This window comes from Canis lupus, chromosome 15, assembly GCF_011100685.1.
Source record: "Canis lupus familiaris isolate Mischka breed German Shepherd chromosome 15, alternate assembly UU_Cfam_GSD_1.0, whole genome shotgun sequence".
Lineage (NCBI taxonomy): Eukaryota > Metazoa > Chordata > Mammalia > Carnivora > Canidae > Canis > Canis lupus.
This window is the reverse complement of record NC_049236.1, coordinates 56,712,416-56,729,273: the sequence shown is the minus strand read 5'-3', so window position 1 is coordinate 56,729,273 and position 16,858 is coordinate 56,712,416. Positions and strand designations below refer to the sequence as shown.

General features: G+C 34.0%; 1 protein-coding gene across 13 annotated transcripts in view; it reads right to left on the bottom strand.

The window, feature by feature from the left end:
* The window catches only part of RAPGEF2 (Rap guanine nucleotide exchange factor 2), a 241,904-nt gene that overhangs the window by 17,089 nt on the left and 207,957 nt on the right, over positions 1 to 16,858 (bottom strand). For all 13 annotated transcript variants that reach the window (XM_038559121.1, XM_038559124.1, XM_038559126.1 and 10 more), the window contains 8 exons: positions 12,410 to 12,562; positions 11,858 to 12,022; positions 8,936 to 9,043; positions 8,644 to 8,847; positions 8,436 to 8,544; positions 7,662 to 7,908; positions 3,398 to 3,555; positions 2,008 to 2,248 (listed from right to left, as the gene is read on the bottom strand). In XM_038559121.1, coding sequence (XP_038415049.1) covers positions 2,008 to 2,248; positions 3,398 to 3,555; positions 7,662 to 7,908; positions 8,436 to 8,544; positions 8,644 to 8,847; positions 8,936 to 9,043; positions 11,858 to 12,022; positions 12,410 to 12,562 — 1,385 coding nt within the window. The remainder of the gene's footprint in view (positions 1 to 2,007; positions 2,249 to 3,397; positions 3,556 to 7,661; positions 7,909 to 8,435; positions 8,545 to 8,643; positions 8,848 to 8,935; positions 9,044 to 11,857; positions 12,023 to 12,409; positions 12,563 to 16,858) is intronic.

Genomic DNA, 16,858 nt, shown 5'->3' with positions numbered 1-16,858 from the left:
GGTATTATGCTGAGTGAAGTAAGTCAATTGGAGAAAGACAATTATCATATGGTTTCACTCATATGTGGAACATAAGAAATAATGAAAGGGACCATAAGGGAAGTGAGGGAAACCAAGTGGGGAAAAATTAGAGAGGAAGACAAACCATGAGAGACTCCTAACTCTGGGAAACAAAGAGTTGCAGAAGGGGAAGTGGGTGGGGTGATCGGGTAACTGGGTGATGGACACTAAGGAAGGCACATGATACGATGAACACTGGGTGCTATTCTATATGTTGGCAAATTTAATTTAAATAAGATATTTTTTAAATAAATAAAAAAAATAGGCTCTAAGGAAGGCAATGAGAGAGATCAGACATAGGTCATCACCCTATTTTCCCAGAGAGAATCTGTGACTATTGATGGGTCCAAATTGGATTAATCCAAGTTTACCTATTTATTTAAATACCAAAGAAACCTATAAGCTGCTCCCCTCTATTTGATCCTGTGAGTACAACAATCCTAAAACAGATTTTTTAATATTAAATACCTGATTTTCATAAAAACCTTACAAGTAAGTGGGGCAGGTATTATTATCAGATGAGGAAATAGACTCCCAAAATTAATGATAGTTAATTTCAGTGACAGAGACAAGAACTTATTAATACTCCTTTCTCTTTGTAAATAACTTGTTGAAAATCGAATCCAGATGTTTGCCCTGTTTTTTTTTTTTTTTTTTTTGGGGGGGGGGGGGCGTTTGGTTTGTAGACAGATGGTTTTCCTAGGCCAAATTCCATAAAGATAGAAACAGAATGAACGCAGTGGGAGTCCTGCCAAACTGGCCTTTTGCATATTTCACCAAAGCAACCAGGACAGGAAACACATACCTTGAGTCCTTCACATTCACAGATGTAACATTCCCAGTTTTCATTACTCATAAAGCCCATGACATGTATTCATCTATAATTTTCTTGAATGTGAGTCATGAATCTGCACCTCAGTGGAGATCTGTAGAACTCCACCATGGTTACAGATATATATATATATATCAATGTACATTCAAATGGTCATGAGAAAAAATGATCTCCTGAAACAACACTATCTGCTAGTGTCAGGGTTGGAAATAAAGCAGTAGTGAAGAAAAGCATGAAAGTTATAGTTGATAGCAAGAAAAGTGAAGTTTTGAATGAATTAAATCAGATTTAGATATACATTATGGAAAAATCAAGTACGATAAAACACTCCATCTGGCAAGAAAGAAAGAAAAAAAATTTGATTTATAGAACTACATAATACTCCATCAGTGTAGAATCTGGTTACTAAATAAGAGCCAAAACTTTTAATTTTCACTAATCTGTGGTGTGAGGATACAAATTACACATATCAAGGAAATTAATATTCAAGAGGCTCACAAAACCAGGTACAATGTTTTCTTGCAAGTAATACATGATATATGCAATCATGCAGTAGGAGACAAAGCTCTGAAGCAACTCAAAGTTTAGTCCTTGAGTGAGGTATTTTTCATCGTGTACTGCACAATAACAGACACCATTAGCTAACCACGTGGTCATATATATCTTCATCTAACAAATGAAGCTCTAGGAAAGTAAGGCAGGCAGGAGCAATTGACACTAGAATGTTATTGAAAAATGTGTTTGTGAATGCACATATACAAGAAGAGCATCAGGCTTAACTCTGTGGCTTTATATTAGGCACCCAGTGCTGTTCTGGGGGCCAGTGTCCTAAAGAGCGAGTTTAAGAAGTGATTCCCTGTGCCCTGTGCCCTGACAGGCCATAACAACACGGAGGGCACAGTGCCCTGCTTTGCAAAAGGTTCTTAAGAGATCCTCGTGAGGGTCAACAAACTGCTGGGTAAATTTACTTTGATACAGCAATTCTCAGAGAATGAGAATATACTTCTTTCTAGTTTGCTTAATTCATTTCAAAACCCTTTCAAAGTATTTATCTCTTAGACTTCGGTGTGAGTTTGAAGATAAGTTAAAGAAACAATAGAATAGATATTGTATACCTTCCACTCAATTGTATTCTATCAGCAAGTTTGGAAAGCTGATCTGGAAGCCGTCTTTGTTTGATGACACCCTCAGGTGTGACCGAGACCTCGCACAGCGAATATTGATCCGGGGTGGCAGTCACAGCAAACTCCCTGATGGCCTGAATGACTACTTCCTTCGCTGTGGTGTCCTTACTGATCATGATGTATCGGCTTTGCTGATCAGCCTTAAAAACCCTTAACACTTGATCTGGCAAGTCTGGGGGAAAAAAAGCTGTATGTTAATAAAAAGGATTTTAGTGAATGGTAATATAAGTATCTGAAAAGCCTCCTCAGAAAAGATAACGCTGAACTTGCATCTCTCCCTTATTATAATCCTTCTTTAAAGATTCTAGAAGTCACTACTGGGTATTTATCCCAAAGATACAAATGTAGTGATCAGAAGGGACACCTGCACCCCAATGTTCACAACAGCAGTGTCCACAATAGCCAAACTCTGGAAAGAGCCCAGATGTCCATCCACAGATGATGAGTAAGAAGATGTGGTCTATCCATACAATGGACTATTGTACTAAGGAGGGCACGTGATGTACTGAGCACTGGGTATTATATAAGATTGATGAATCACTGACCCCCGCCTCTGAAACCAGTAATACATTATATGTTAATTAACTGAATTTAAATAAAAAAAAAAGATTCTGGCAGACAACATACTGATTTACTATATGAACACATTTTTCCCTGTAGATAACTGGTCCACAAATATAAACACAATAGTATACAACAGCAGCAATAAGATCATCAGGTTTTAACACATCCAGAAAAAAAAAAAAAAAAAAAAGATTGTTGGGTTGGTAACAACAAATGAAAAATGTGAATCTAAAGTTTGTCTTTCTAATATTGAAAATCCCACTGGGACGCCTGGGTGGCTCAGTGCTGGAGCATCTGCCTTCAGCTCAGGGCCTGATCCTGGAGACCCAGGATCCAGTCCCACACCGGGCTCCCTGCATGGAGCCTGCTTCTTCCTCTGCCTGTGTCTCTGCCTCTCTCCTCCTGTGTCTCTCGTGAATGAATAAATAAAATCTTAAAAAAAAAATCCCATTAAGCTAACCTAAAATATTCCTTTTCCTCTAATATGACCTAATAATAATCTGCACGGTATGTGTCCTCTTCATTTTATGAAAGAGAAGACAAGTTCAGAGAGATTAATTTGCCCATGACCATACCAAACTAGTCTGAAGAATAAAAAAGAACTGATTCCAATTGTGTCAGACTTAGGGTTCATTCTGGCGTTCTGCATTTGACATATTCCATGCCAAACCAAGAGCATACAAGCATTACCATTACATCAGAAGAAACAGAAAATAGATTACTACGAGAAAACAAAAATGGCATGGGTGGTGCTCACCAGGAGTAGTACTGAAGTCCAGAATGCGATGATGTGACTGTAATAAATCAGGATTACTGGATGACAAGGTTCCACTGACGGGCAGTGCAGTTGGGATGTGCTTCGTCTGTCTTAATCCCACTATACTGTCATCTTGAGACTGACCAATCCCAATATCACTGGACAAAGAGGAAAAATTAGAAAATCAATGATCCACAAGTAAAAAGGTTATAACTCATCAATATGTAATAGATGCAGACCATAAATAAACCATATTTCTTAAGACTTGCAGTTCATTTAAAAGTACCATTAAAATTTTTGGTTGAAAATTGCAATGGCAACTACTACTGCTTAAGTGTATCTAACTCAACTTACCCTGCTGTTTCTTAAGCATATATTACTCTAAACCTGTGTTTTTCATGAGACAAGGCATAACAAATACTAGTAATCTTGTCAGTATATTCAAGAAAAAATAAGCTCTAGTTACTACTGGAAATAGATTTAAGAAAAAGCACATTGACAAGAGTGCACTTAGTCTCAATTGATGATTTATGCATCAGAATGATAAATTATTTTATAATCTGATCTTTAAAAACTGAAAAAATGGAGTAAAATGAACAGAAGAAAACAAATCTAAACTATTTTAATTTCATTCTCTAATGTTTCAGAGAAATAAAATGAAATCACTAAAGAATCAAATGTAAAGAAACCCTTACACAGACACTATTTCTTATTTATACAAAGCATAAAAACGCAGTGATGCATGGTGATATTTCTGAGCTTCTTTGACCCACTTTTAATTCTCTAGTCAAAATTTCTAGTTTATACATTTAAAGTTCCCAGAGAAATACTACTTATCATTATTGCTACAAACTTAGTTCCATTTGTAAAAAGTCTGTTACTGTGGACAATTCTTAAAATATGATTTAATAACATATAAAAATTATTTCTAGAATTTAAAGGTCAACTGTTTCCGAAACAAAATATTAAAATTGAAATAATAAGCTGGGACACACTCAAAATAACTAGGTCATAAGCAAATGCTTATAGTTCTAACTAATTTCTAGAAATACCTTAAAATGAGGAGAAGGAAGACCGTACTAAGGTTGGGTGTCCAAAGTGTCATAAATAAAATTAACTTATTTAGCATCAGTTAGGTTTTCAGACATCAGCGCTTAATCATAGTACCCACTATGGCCATGAAAATAAAAAAATCTAGCTGCATTCTTTATTTTGAGGGGGGAGAGTGGAAATTCTAAAGTTAAATAAGGACAAGATTTTTCTTTTAAAGTCAACACAGAATATTAAAGAGTTTAGTGTAAATTCCTCCAAATTCACAGGTTAGTTTTGACAAAATTCAATTTCAACTTAAGCACATATAGGCATGCATATAATGGTAAGAGATATTAATGTTCCATGAAACATTAAAACTTTCAAATTATCAGTAAAATTTCATTTTTCAACCATATAAATCACCTTTGCCCAAAATCTCAGATGTCATCCATGACATGAAACAACTACTATGAGCTCAGGCCAAAGATATAGCCAAATGGACCACTGCTACCACAAATGGCTAAAAATGCTAGAGCTATCTTTTTTTTTTTTTTTTAAGATTTTATTTATTTATTCATAGACACAGAGAGAGAGACACACACACACAAGGAGAGGGAGAAGCAGGCTCCATGCAGGGAGCCCGACGTGGGACTCGATCCCAGGACCAGGATCACACCCCAGGCTGCAGGCGGCGCCAAACCGCTGTGCCACCGGGGCTGCCCTTTTTTTTTTTTTTTTTTAAAGATTTTATTTATTTATTCATAGACACAGAGAAAGACACACACACACACACAGGGAGAGGGAGATAGAGCTATCTTCTTAAAAAGTGTTCCTCAGCAACATTTTAACACCTAAAATAAAGCTCTAATTCTTGCCTATATCTCTGTTACCCACAGACATGAGGCTACTCCCGATTGGAACTACTTTATATTCAAGACTTAATTCAGAAATGTCCCTCTCTGAGCACATCCCCTTATTGTTCAATCTCTCCAACTCTCATTATTACTAAAACTGCTTTTTGGCCTTTGTTGATTCTATAGCTCATTGACTTATTCTCTTTTCTCAGGATTCATCAGTCTCTCTCTACTTACCTTACAACCAGATCTGAATCCTATAATCATCCTCTTAACTCCCCCTTCCACCCCCCCACCCCCGTTCACATTTCTCCACCATACCTATCCCTCCCAACTTGCCATCAACCAGCATCTTAGCTTCTATAATACTGATGGTGATGCAGAGGAGGGGACGTGGGAGGGAATCAGTATATCTAGAAGATTTGTCTAATTGACTAGTTTCATGGCTTTGTTAAGATAAAAATCTTTGTGAACACATGCTGATTTCTAGGAGAGCAAAGTTTAAGTAGTAATTAGTACATCATACCATATAATAGATCTTACAGTTTACTAAGCCTTCTTTTAAATATATTTTTTCATTTCAATTTTTACATATATGAATTATTTCAAATAATTTTCACCAAAAAATACTTAAAGGAGGCATACATGTTCTTAAATACAAATTAAATGTTTCCTCAGAGTCTTAAAATCAATACATCTTATTATCTTTTCTTCTTTTCCCTTCTCTAACTTTTGAATATCTTTTTAAATACACATAGAATAAAATTATACATAGTATTCTCATATTGTGTTCCTTGCCAACATCCTGTACTGTGGATGGCTTATATCCCAGTTCTTACGTGTCACATTTCTATTAATACTTTCCAGGGTCATGCTGACTTTTATTTGACTTTTTTTTTAAGGTTCATATTTAACTCATGGTCAAATGAGACTGTAGATTTTTTGTTATCGTGCTGCTAATCTACATTTAAGTAATTTATTTTTTTCTTGCCCATTTAAAGTAAATTTTTAACTCTAGAACGATCACTTTAAAAATAAATTTCTATTTTCTGTAATGCTAATAGGCCTAATCCATTGCTTATTAGAAATTTACTCAATATAAAAATACTCTCAAGTCAATAAATAAAACCATCATAGTCATTGCTTATCCTTACGACTCTGTTATAGAAGCCTTTTTAGCTGATACAAACCCACTAATCCACTAATCCTTATAGTTCACTGGGGACAACATGGGTTTGACACTCCCAACAATATTATATTTTGGGCCATGTCTATCTAATCTATGGATAAAAATTATCAAATTATCAAAGAAAAATAACCTAAATGTTTTGAACTTCTCTCATATCACTGTAATTCCAGGAATATAAAATAAATGCATTTGGTGTATCCATGTTATTTATTTATAATTTATTTGAGAGAGAGCAAGTGTACTACTGGGTGCACCAAACCCAGGACCGAGGCCACGACCTGAGCCAAAATCAAGAGTCAGACACTTAACCAACTGAACCACCCAGGGATCCAACAACCATGTTATTTAACATTAAAAAAAAAAAAAAAAAAAAAAGGCTAACAAACAAGACTTAAAAAGTGTGAGACCTACAACTTTGTCTAGTCTGAGCTCCTGGCATAAATGAACAGCCACGAACAGATTCAAGAATACACCTGACATTCTGACTGTAGAGCTCACTGAGAGAAGGAAAGGAGTTCTGTGCTTGGTTGCTGATATCTTCACAACAATTAAATAACTGAAAACAGAGAAAGAGAAAAAGAAAATGGCAAGGATGAACAGTAGCAACCAGAAAAAGCAATGATTTGGTGGTCAAAGAGCAGATACTGATGTTTGAGAAGATATTCCAGAAAGAAATATTTTCACAAAAAAATAAAGGAGGCATACATGTTCTTAATACAAATTAAATGTTTCCTCAGAGTTTTCACAAGAAGAAAAGATAATAAGATGAATTGATTTTAAAACTCTGAGGAAGCATTTTCACACATTTCACAAAAGAAAAGATAATTTTCACAAAGAAAAACTAGCAAAAACCACTCTAAACCATGGGTGAAACAGGAGCAAACACATATTCTTATTTTCTTTAGTTCAAATGATTAAAAAAAAAAAAAAAAAAAAAACAAGAAACAAAAAAGTTTCAATGAGGAAGTGCTAAACTATCTCTAATGAAGCTTGGGTTGGGCAAGTAAGTAGCAAATACACAAGATTAAAATCAACTTGGTTATTTAACATTGTCTCTAAGATAGTTCAGAATGTCCTAAGCTTCTAGAAAAGCTTAGAACATTTTTTAAGTGTAAACATTTTATCACTACCTTTGCATATCATTTTAACACAATAAAATAATGTACAGAAAATTTACACAGACACTTACTTATATGGTTTCTGTGGCAAGATACTGATCCGAGTCTTGTCGAGTATCTTTTTTAGCTTGTTCCTTCCTCCAACAGTATTGGCTTTACTTTTTTTATTTACTTTTTCAAGTCCTATCACCTGTTCTACATCTACAGCAAGATCTGGAATGGAGTAGCGACTGGCCTTTTTGATGTCTCCAATTTTAGGGAGGTGAGGGGCACCATTTCTTTTCTCTTCTGACAATCTTGTTAGAAGTTCTTTAAATACTAAAATGGAAAGAAACACACATGCACACAAAAACCATTATAAGATATCTAAGCAATGCAAAGGAAATTGTTGGACTTGGAAACAGATGAGAAGTAGACACTTCAGCTATCAAAACTGATATCCTACAAAAAAACACTACTCCAATGAATGAGTGACACCAAGAATCTGCTTTGTTTTGTTGCTTTGTCACTTCCATTCAGAATAAGTTAAAATACAGTAGTATTTACAGGCATTTAACATAATAGATGTTTAAAACATTTATCTATAGATAAATCTATAGGTATTTATATATACTAGATGCTTAAACATTTATCAATAAAAATTTTTATGGTCAAGTTAGTAGATTTTGATTTAGAACTAATTATATACTTACATAATTAGTATCTCTATATAAGCATTTACTATAAATATTTTGATTCTTACATTTGAAATATTACTTACAAAAATGACTTTTTTCATGATTAAGACCTAAATGTGGAAAAAAAAGATCAAAAGGATAAAAATGAAAGTATGTAAAACTACTCACCGAATAAGTTGGTTTTCACAGTGATCGATAAGTGTGTGTTATTCCTAAGAATTTCCATGGCTTTTGACAGCTGAATATTTTCAAAGTTTTGACCATTTACTTCTAATATCTAAAAATAAAATTATGAAATTTACTTTAGTATTCCAATTGATTGAAGGAAAAAAGACACCAATATTCACCCTTAAGTTTAGATTTAGAAATATCATACCTGGTCCCCTCGTTTCAAGCCTGCTTCAGTTGCTTTGCTACCTGAATCTACACTGTCAACAAAGATTCCAAATCCCTTCTCTGAGCCACCAAGTAAGATAAAAGGCAAAGGAGCTTCTCGAGATGGTTTTGTTAACGTCATCAATCTTCTTTTTGCTTTAGCTGCACATGCAATATTTAACAGCCTTAGATGTCCACCCATTTTCTATAAAAGTTCAGAAAGAATGGTTTCAAAAATAGGCTGAATTAAATGAACTTAAAATTGATGACTTTTTAAAAATCACAAATATTACCTCTCTTTCCAGGTTATTTTCAAATTCTTCTAGAAATCGAGTCATTGCAGGATCTCCTTCAAAGTCATTGAAGTGATTATTCACCCACAATAATACTACCCGTGTAACCTGAAAAATCAATTGTTTTATTTTTTTCAGTGCTAAAAGTTTGTGAATAGAGTCATTTCAAAAAAGATACTTAATAATTTATTTAATAACAATGGACAATAAACAACAAACTCCTCATGGCAAGGATTGCATTCATAAGAAAATGACCTTCTGAAGATATATATATACACATACACACACACACACACACACACATATATAATGAATATATATATAATGAATAGAGACTTTTTGTTGTTTTGCCAAGAAGGGTTTTGAATCTGTGAAGGAGGTACGTATGTTTATTACTCTCAAAACATATTTGAAACTGGTCACAATAAAAACAAAGCTATAATAAAACCAAAATAAATTAAAAGAAGACAGAAACTAAAAAATAACAGCTGAGGGCAAAATAGACAAAAGGAATGAATAGTATCAGGCCTAGAAAGATTTACAAGGGAGTAAGTTGTAAAAGGAAGGAGCTAGCTGCGAGTTATTAGGAATTACATCTTACTTGCTAACATTAAGATTTAGGGGGCTTTTAACATCTACAATTTTTCAGGAAAAATCAGTAGCCTTCTTACGCTGCACGCTTTCTTTACACAGAGCCCTATACCTCCTTTATCTAGACACACAGTCATAGAATATTTGTGCTGTACCCAGCAGGAAGTGTGCGACATTCATTAGATTCTAAGTTCCACGTGGACAGCTTTACCTGTTATGTTCTAAGGACATCCTTAAAACTTATTACAATGCCTGGCATTGAGTGAATTCTCAACAAAATTTTACTAGCTGGGGATGTCCCGTCTGGGTGGCTCAGTTGGTTAAGCACCTGATTCTTGATTCTGGCTCAGGTTATAATCTCAGGGTCATGAGATCAAGCCCTGCATGGGGCTCAGTGCTGAGCATGGAACCTGCTTAAGATCCTCTCGCCCCCCACTCTTCTTCCTACTCATGCACTCTCATTAAAAAATATACACATATATTTATATTTATATTTTTTTTATATATTAAATATTTTTTTACTAAACGAAGTGAGTATAACTGTGACTTTAAATATAAGAGTACTTGTTTTATTTATGCGTTTAGTTTTCTAAATTCTAAATAACAACATAAAAGAATTTCCCATAGAATTGTTTTTGAGCTTTTTAAACCTCTAATCAAACCATCTAACTTTTTTTAAGATTTTATTTATTATTCATGAGAGACACAGAGAGAGAGGCAGAAACTCAGGCAGAGGGAGAAGCAGGCTCCCTCCAGGGAGCCTGATGTGGGACTCGATCCCAGGACTCCAGGATCACACCCTCGGCCAAGGCAGGCACTTCACTGCTAAGCCACCCAGGTGTCCCAAACCATCTAACTTTTTAATTAAAGTGATAAAATTAAGCATGGTATTCTTCTAGCAGTAGAGAAACAAAGGTGATGGTATATTGTTAATTTTTTTTAAAAAAGATTTTATTTATTTGTGAGAGAGAGAGCATGAGTTAGGGGCCAGAGGGAGAGGGAGAAACAGACTGCCTGCTGAACAGGGAGCAATCCCAGAACCCTGGGATCATGACCTGAGTGGAAGGCACTTAACTAACTGAGCCACCCAGGTACTCATAAGTTAATTTTTTTTAAAGATGTTATTTTTAAGTAATCTCTACACACAACATGGGCTTGAACTTATAACCCCAAGATCATGAGCGGCATGATCTTCTGACTGGGCCAGCCAGGCACTTTGGTATATAATTAATTTTTAACTACAGTTAAAATACTCTTATAGTTAATATACACTAAAGAATCAAGTTTTGATATTCATATTAACTTCTGGTCATTGCCCATTTTTCAAACTTAGGAAACCCAGAAGATCGTCTCCCTTAAAACTATATCTAACACAAACCTTTTCATAAAATTATAATTTTGCAGCTGAGAAGCCAACGTAAAAGTCTTACTAGCCTATTACAGGTTAGAAAGCCAAGATTCATAAATCATAACGAATACTACCAACTACCACCACCAACAAACAACTTCTAAGATGTATTATGTGTTAAGATGTTTTAAGTGAATTGAGTCAGGCCGACAAAAAGAACTTTATTTCTATTATTCATGTTCACAATAACCCTTGAAGGTTGTTGATTATTCATTTTACAAGTAAATAAGTGATGGTCAGGAGGGTCAGATGGCACATAGAGTACATGGCATAGTTAATACTCAAACTAAGTTTTGACAACTGGAGAGCTTGGCTGAGCTCTTCTAGGCTAATACTGTCAGAATATGAAATGAAAAACATCGCTGTCCAAATGATTTTTCTAAGGCTACAGAGCTAGTCAGTGGCAGGACCAACAGGAGAACTTGGGGGCGTTCCACTGTCGGTCTCCTGTTCTGGATCTTCCTATCTGTCTTCCCAACTCTGTCTCATGTAAATCAGACTGTCACATGGGAAGGAGAAATGAGTACAGGCTATGATTAACTCTCACACCTCACAAGAGTATATAGTTTATCATCCAATCTGTATTTGATGGAGCTCTCAAGAGCTGCTAAAGGAGTCTGTTTAGAATTATATTACTGGGGGGCCTACCAACCAGCAATGCTTACAATAAAATGCTGCTCTGGTGCCAATTTAAAAACTGTTAACTTTCATCTAAGATACATTGACCATTTGCCCAAGTAGAGAATGCAGATTTCAGTGGAACTCAGGAGTTTGGAGATTTTGTCATTTTTGGAGTAAAAAGTACATTCTCTTATTTCATTAAAAAAATTTGAACATAACTGGTGTGACAACTATTAAAATATCTTTAAGTTTGTATCTAAATATTTCACATTTAAAAGCCAAACTAGAATATATTCTCCAACCTTATCCCTGAGGCTCGGGTCATTAAACCACTCCAATAACTTTTTGCCCACTTCCATTGGGCTAGAAAGAAAAGTCCTATAGGTCAACAGGAAGTCCTCTATGAATGTTGGATCCACCACCGAATGCTCTTCCACCAAATGCATTGTTAATCTTTCTGAGGTGCCCTGTAACAAATAAAAGGTTTAATCACTCTCCTGCAGGAATGTCATCTACATGGTACTTTATTTATTTATTTATTTATTTATTTATTTATTTATTCGTTTATTTGTTTGTTTGTTTATTACATGGTACTTTAATTCCAAATTTTCAACATAAGATGAACTGGATAGTTAATATATATTAACTCTAATATAATATTATAGTTTGTATAATATTTTGCAATATAATAATTTGTAAAACTCTGTTCCTCAGGAAGGATAAAGATTTTTTTAGCAACTGATAACTTTTAAGAGAAATTATACATAAAAATGTGGTGGGTGGAATCTTAAGTTGTCCTAACGGATACTACCAAAACAATCCTTTCCTACAAGATGGAGGCTTGTCTGTCTTACCTTGATGACAATATGTCCCTTTCTTGTTCCAGTTCTATCAAGTTCTCGGTGTTCTTTTACCATAACAATTTCTCCTTCTTCCTCAACTTTTTGCATGTTCTTTTCTACTTGGTTGAGAATACGGCAGTAATCTTGCTGGGCTATACAGACAAACTGAAATAAAATGTGAGTCACATGTTAATGATGAAGTGCTTGCAAGAGACCTAGCAGTACTAATAGTTCAGTGTTTTAATTATTTAAGGCTGACATTTTTCCATGTCTTTCCCACATTCTCTAAATGAATGCAGTAATGAACCTTAATCAGACTTCTCTACTTTTTAATGTACTTCTTCTTTGGTCAAGTCAAGCTTCATTTTTAGCATATTTATATGTAGTTTATATTAAAAATCCTAACAACTTTAAAAATCAGAAGATAAAATCAGAAGAGTCCTTTTTCATGTCTCTGACAAAATCTTAGGAGGATAAATTTTAAAACATAACTTTCCTTTAGTGGGTTTTTCAAGTTAGAAAGGACTTTTAAAGCAATAATTTAAAAATAAAGGTGGTATTAATAAAAGATCAAAATTCAAAGATACTCATTGAATAGATATTATAAATTTGCTAATTATTGATAAGAAATCAGAAAGTTTATTTTAAAAAGGCCCACAAAACAAGCCACCTCTTTGTTAAATCAAGTCATTATTCCTTGTAACTAGTATTAGGATAATCCTTGCTCTTAAACATAGTTAAAAATAATATGCACATCAAGCTATTAGTCCTCCGTGATCCCAAATAAAAAAATCAGGGCTTATGGCAAACCACTAAATTACCTTTCCTAGTAATTTTAAAAAGAAAGTGAAGAATGAATAATACAAATCACTTATTGCACAAAATAATTAGAATCCAGTTAGGAGGAGATAAAGAGTTAGATTCTAAAGTAAGAAAGAATCATTGTCCTCTCTGAATTTTGAAGAATTCATTTTCATTTTGGGAATGGAAAAAGCATGGACATTTCTTTTTTGCCTTTAATGTGAAAAGATAAAAAGGGGATGGCTAAATTACAACATATAGAAGATAAAATATGATGCAGCCATCCAAAATCATATTTTCATATTTACAATTTTGAATTAATGATTAGCACATTAATTTTTTTAAAGATGCAAAACCAAATGTTGTAGTAATAACTATAATGAAGATGACTGTCATCATTTTGTGGTAGCTTTATAGGAACTTTCTCAATTTATCCTCCCGAGCATCCCATAAAGAAGGTACTATTATTATCCCCATGTAGAGATGAAGAAACAGCTGTAGCAACAGCCTGCTGACTTGCCCAGTGTCTCATAATTACACACTTGCTAATTAAAAAAAAAAAACTACACATGCATGTCAAAATCTTAGTATGAAATATAACAATGTTAAAATGATTATTTCTGAACAGTGCAAATTATAAGTGACTTTCATTTGATTTAAAATACTTTTCTATACTTTCCATACTTTCTGTACGAACAGTAAAGTTTTTAAAAAAAGAAATAGTAGTGCTTCATACCTGAGAAACAGCATTACAATGTTAAGTTTCTTCCAGAGCTGATTGATATAATCTCATTAATTTTTCAATTAAGAATTTGGAATCAAAAAATTAAAATTCAAAAGACATACTTTCCTTGTAATCACATATAATTTAATTTTTTAAGAAATCTTAAAAACAAAACGCATTTCTGTAACACTGACCACAGGCATATGTATGTTTTGAAATATGTGGTCCTTAGTCCCTTGTCTCAAAAATAGTTTATTTTCTTTCTTTCAACAGGACACAAAAATTGCTCTCTATGCCTCCAAATAATTTTAGGTGATCATTCTTATACTCAGTTTTAGAGAAAACAATTATATATTGTATTTTCTCATTTATCTCCTAAGAAAGAAATAAATCCATGAGTTAAAAAAAGTAAAACAGAAAATGCTTTTGGAAGAGAAACATACCAAAATTACTCTTGACTAAGGATTTAAGGAAATTAGAATAAGTTTGATTTGAAATGCTTTAATGCCTAGAGAGACATTTTTGGCACTTCTGTACCAAACTGAAAAGTACCATCAAAAATAAAATAAAATAAAGTAAATAAAAAAAAAAAAAAGATAAAATCCAACTGAAGTTCTAATATGGTCATACATACCAAACAGAAAGAAATTTTAGATGAAAACATTTATCTTTATTTTTATTAGATTTATTTTTGCTTTAAGACGTTTGTAGATCTAATAAGACATTCATGTGTAAAACATAATTTTAATTGATATGTTGAAGCCAGATGAAAAATTGTGAATTATGTATAATAATTGTTTTTGATAAGTTATACTTTTAGATAGCTGTTAATACATGAAAGTGATGTATAACCTTGGCATTCTGATATAAAATAAAAATCCAAATAAGTTTTGGTTATAAAAGGCAAAAGGTAGTTCATATTGCAGGATTGGTTTTGGGGCACATGACATCACAACTGGTATGGAGAAGAAAAATTATAGACAATAAAGGGATAAAGTAAAATTAAACTTCAACCATAATACAATATTGTCAACTTTCAATTTATCCACGTAACTTCCTCCAAAACTTACTTAAATTCAAAGTGTCATTAGTTCCCATGGTCTCTGAAAAAGGTGAGCCTAACAGGTTTGCCTTAAGAAGTTATTTAAACTGGGGCACACTTTGTGGTCTGTAAGGGAAGTTCATACCTAATTGTTCACACGGGTATCCAAGTGTTGATTCCCCACTGAAGGGTGTAGGGCAGGGCTAAGCAATGCCTGATGTGTCACTGGCAGGCCTAAGACACAGGCAGTGGAGAAGGAAAAGACAGTAGGAGAGTAGAAGAGAAGGAAAAGAAAAGAGGGATAGGAAGTGAGGAGAAGAAAAGAAAGGAGCACATATGGGAAACAGAAAACCATTACTAATCGCTGGTACCACAGTGTCTACATGTAGCCCTGCCTTTGTCCTTCAAACAGAACAGTGGAACGAGAATAGACCATGAAAGGAAAAGAACTGAGAGAGGAGCATACGAAGGAGGGATCCAGAGGAAAACATAACTCTGAACATACTGTGGGATCCAAATAAGTAGAAATAAATGTTAAATTTAATCCACTCACTGTAAGCCACTTAGGCTTAATATGAGCACAATTAAGTTATGTCACATACCCAATATTTATTTTGGAACCCACTGGAATGTAAGAAAATTAAGGCCAATCCTAAATGAAGTTGCCGCTTCTTGGCAAAGAGAACACCATTTTTGTTCATTTCATTCAATAACTGTTAGTGTGCTCAGGAGAATGATACAAACTTATGGAGGCATCTTATGGCTGAATGAAAAGATGAGTCTCATTGTTTCCTTTACTTCCTCTAAGAAGAGGATGATCTGACATTTGTACTTTTTTTTACATTTGTACCTTCTGACAGATATATGACATTTTAACAGAAATACACTAAACTACTAGACCAAAACAAGCATTTAGGTGAATTGGTGTCACTGCATTCTCCATGCTTGTTTTACTGCTGAGGGAAAGAGTGTCAGGCCTGAGCAGATTAGTCAGTAGAGGTACAAGAGTGATTCTTGAAACCACCAATTTAACATGTTCCTTTTACAGTGGCTTAGAGTGGAGTGGAGAGAAAGAAAGAGACTTTCTCTGGCAGATACCTCACCCTTGACCTTCTTTGTATACCTGGCAACCTCCTATCAGGAACTATAGGAGTCTAGGTATCTTAATCAGAATTTTCTTCTGGGTCTATCTTGCTATCACTGGGTTTCCCACTAATTCCTTCATGCAGTAAAGAGATTAGACTTTCTTCCCTGACATCTACTTCCTCTTCCTTTCCCAGAACTCCCAAATATATAATGATAACTTGGTATATTTGATATTACTCTGTAATATATTCAGTCATATAACGTGTTTGTCAATTATTCTGAAACATTTCTAGGCCTCTAATATCATTTCAGTTCCATGATTACAAATTTTTAATAAAAGGGGCTGACCAAGTAAGACATATTAATGTAATCAATTAATCTTCAGAAATAAAGTTACTTTTTAACTTGTCTTTTAAGGGCAGAGACTGACTAAAATGCTCTAATAGTGCCAACATGTACCAGGGAGGAAGTGATAAGGGGTAACAGAATGGGGAAACCTTCAACAAATTTCTAGTTTGTTTTGGACTAAGTATGGCTTTATTATTTTGGGGAATACAGTTCCAGAACTGAAAAATCCATATGATCTCTTTTACAAACACATTTCCAGGCCAAATTAAGACTTTAAGAAATAATGGAGAGTTGACATATTTAGAATGTTCTTCTCGTATTAATATTCAAAACAATGAATTCAGAGCCCTTTATTTTTTCTCTACAGTGCTTACTGAAGGAATTATTTGGTAACACTATTTCAATTTTCTATGTTAGATAATTTTATTTATAGCCATGGTCATTTTCTCTTTTGGTAAAT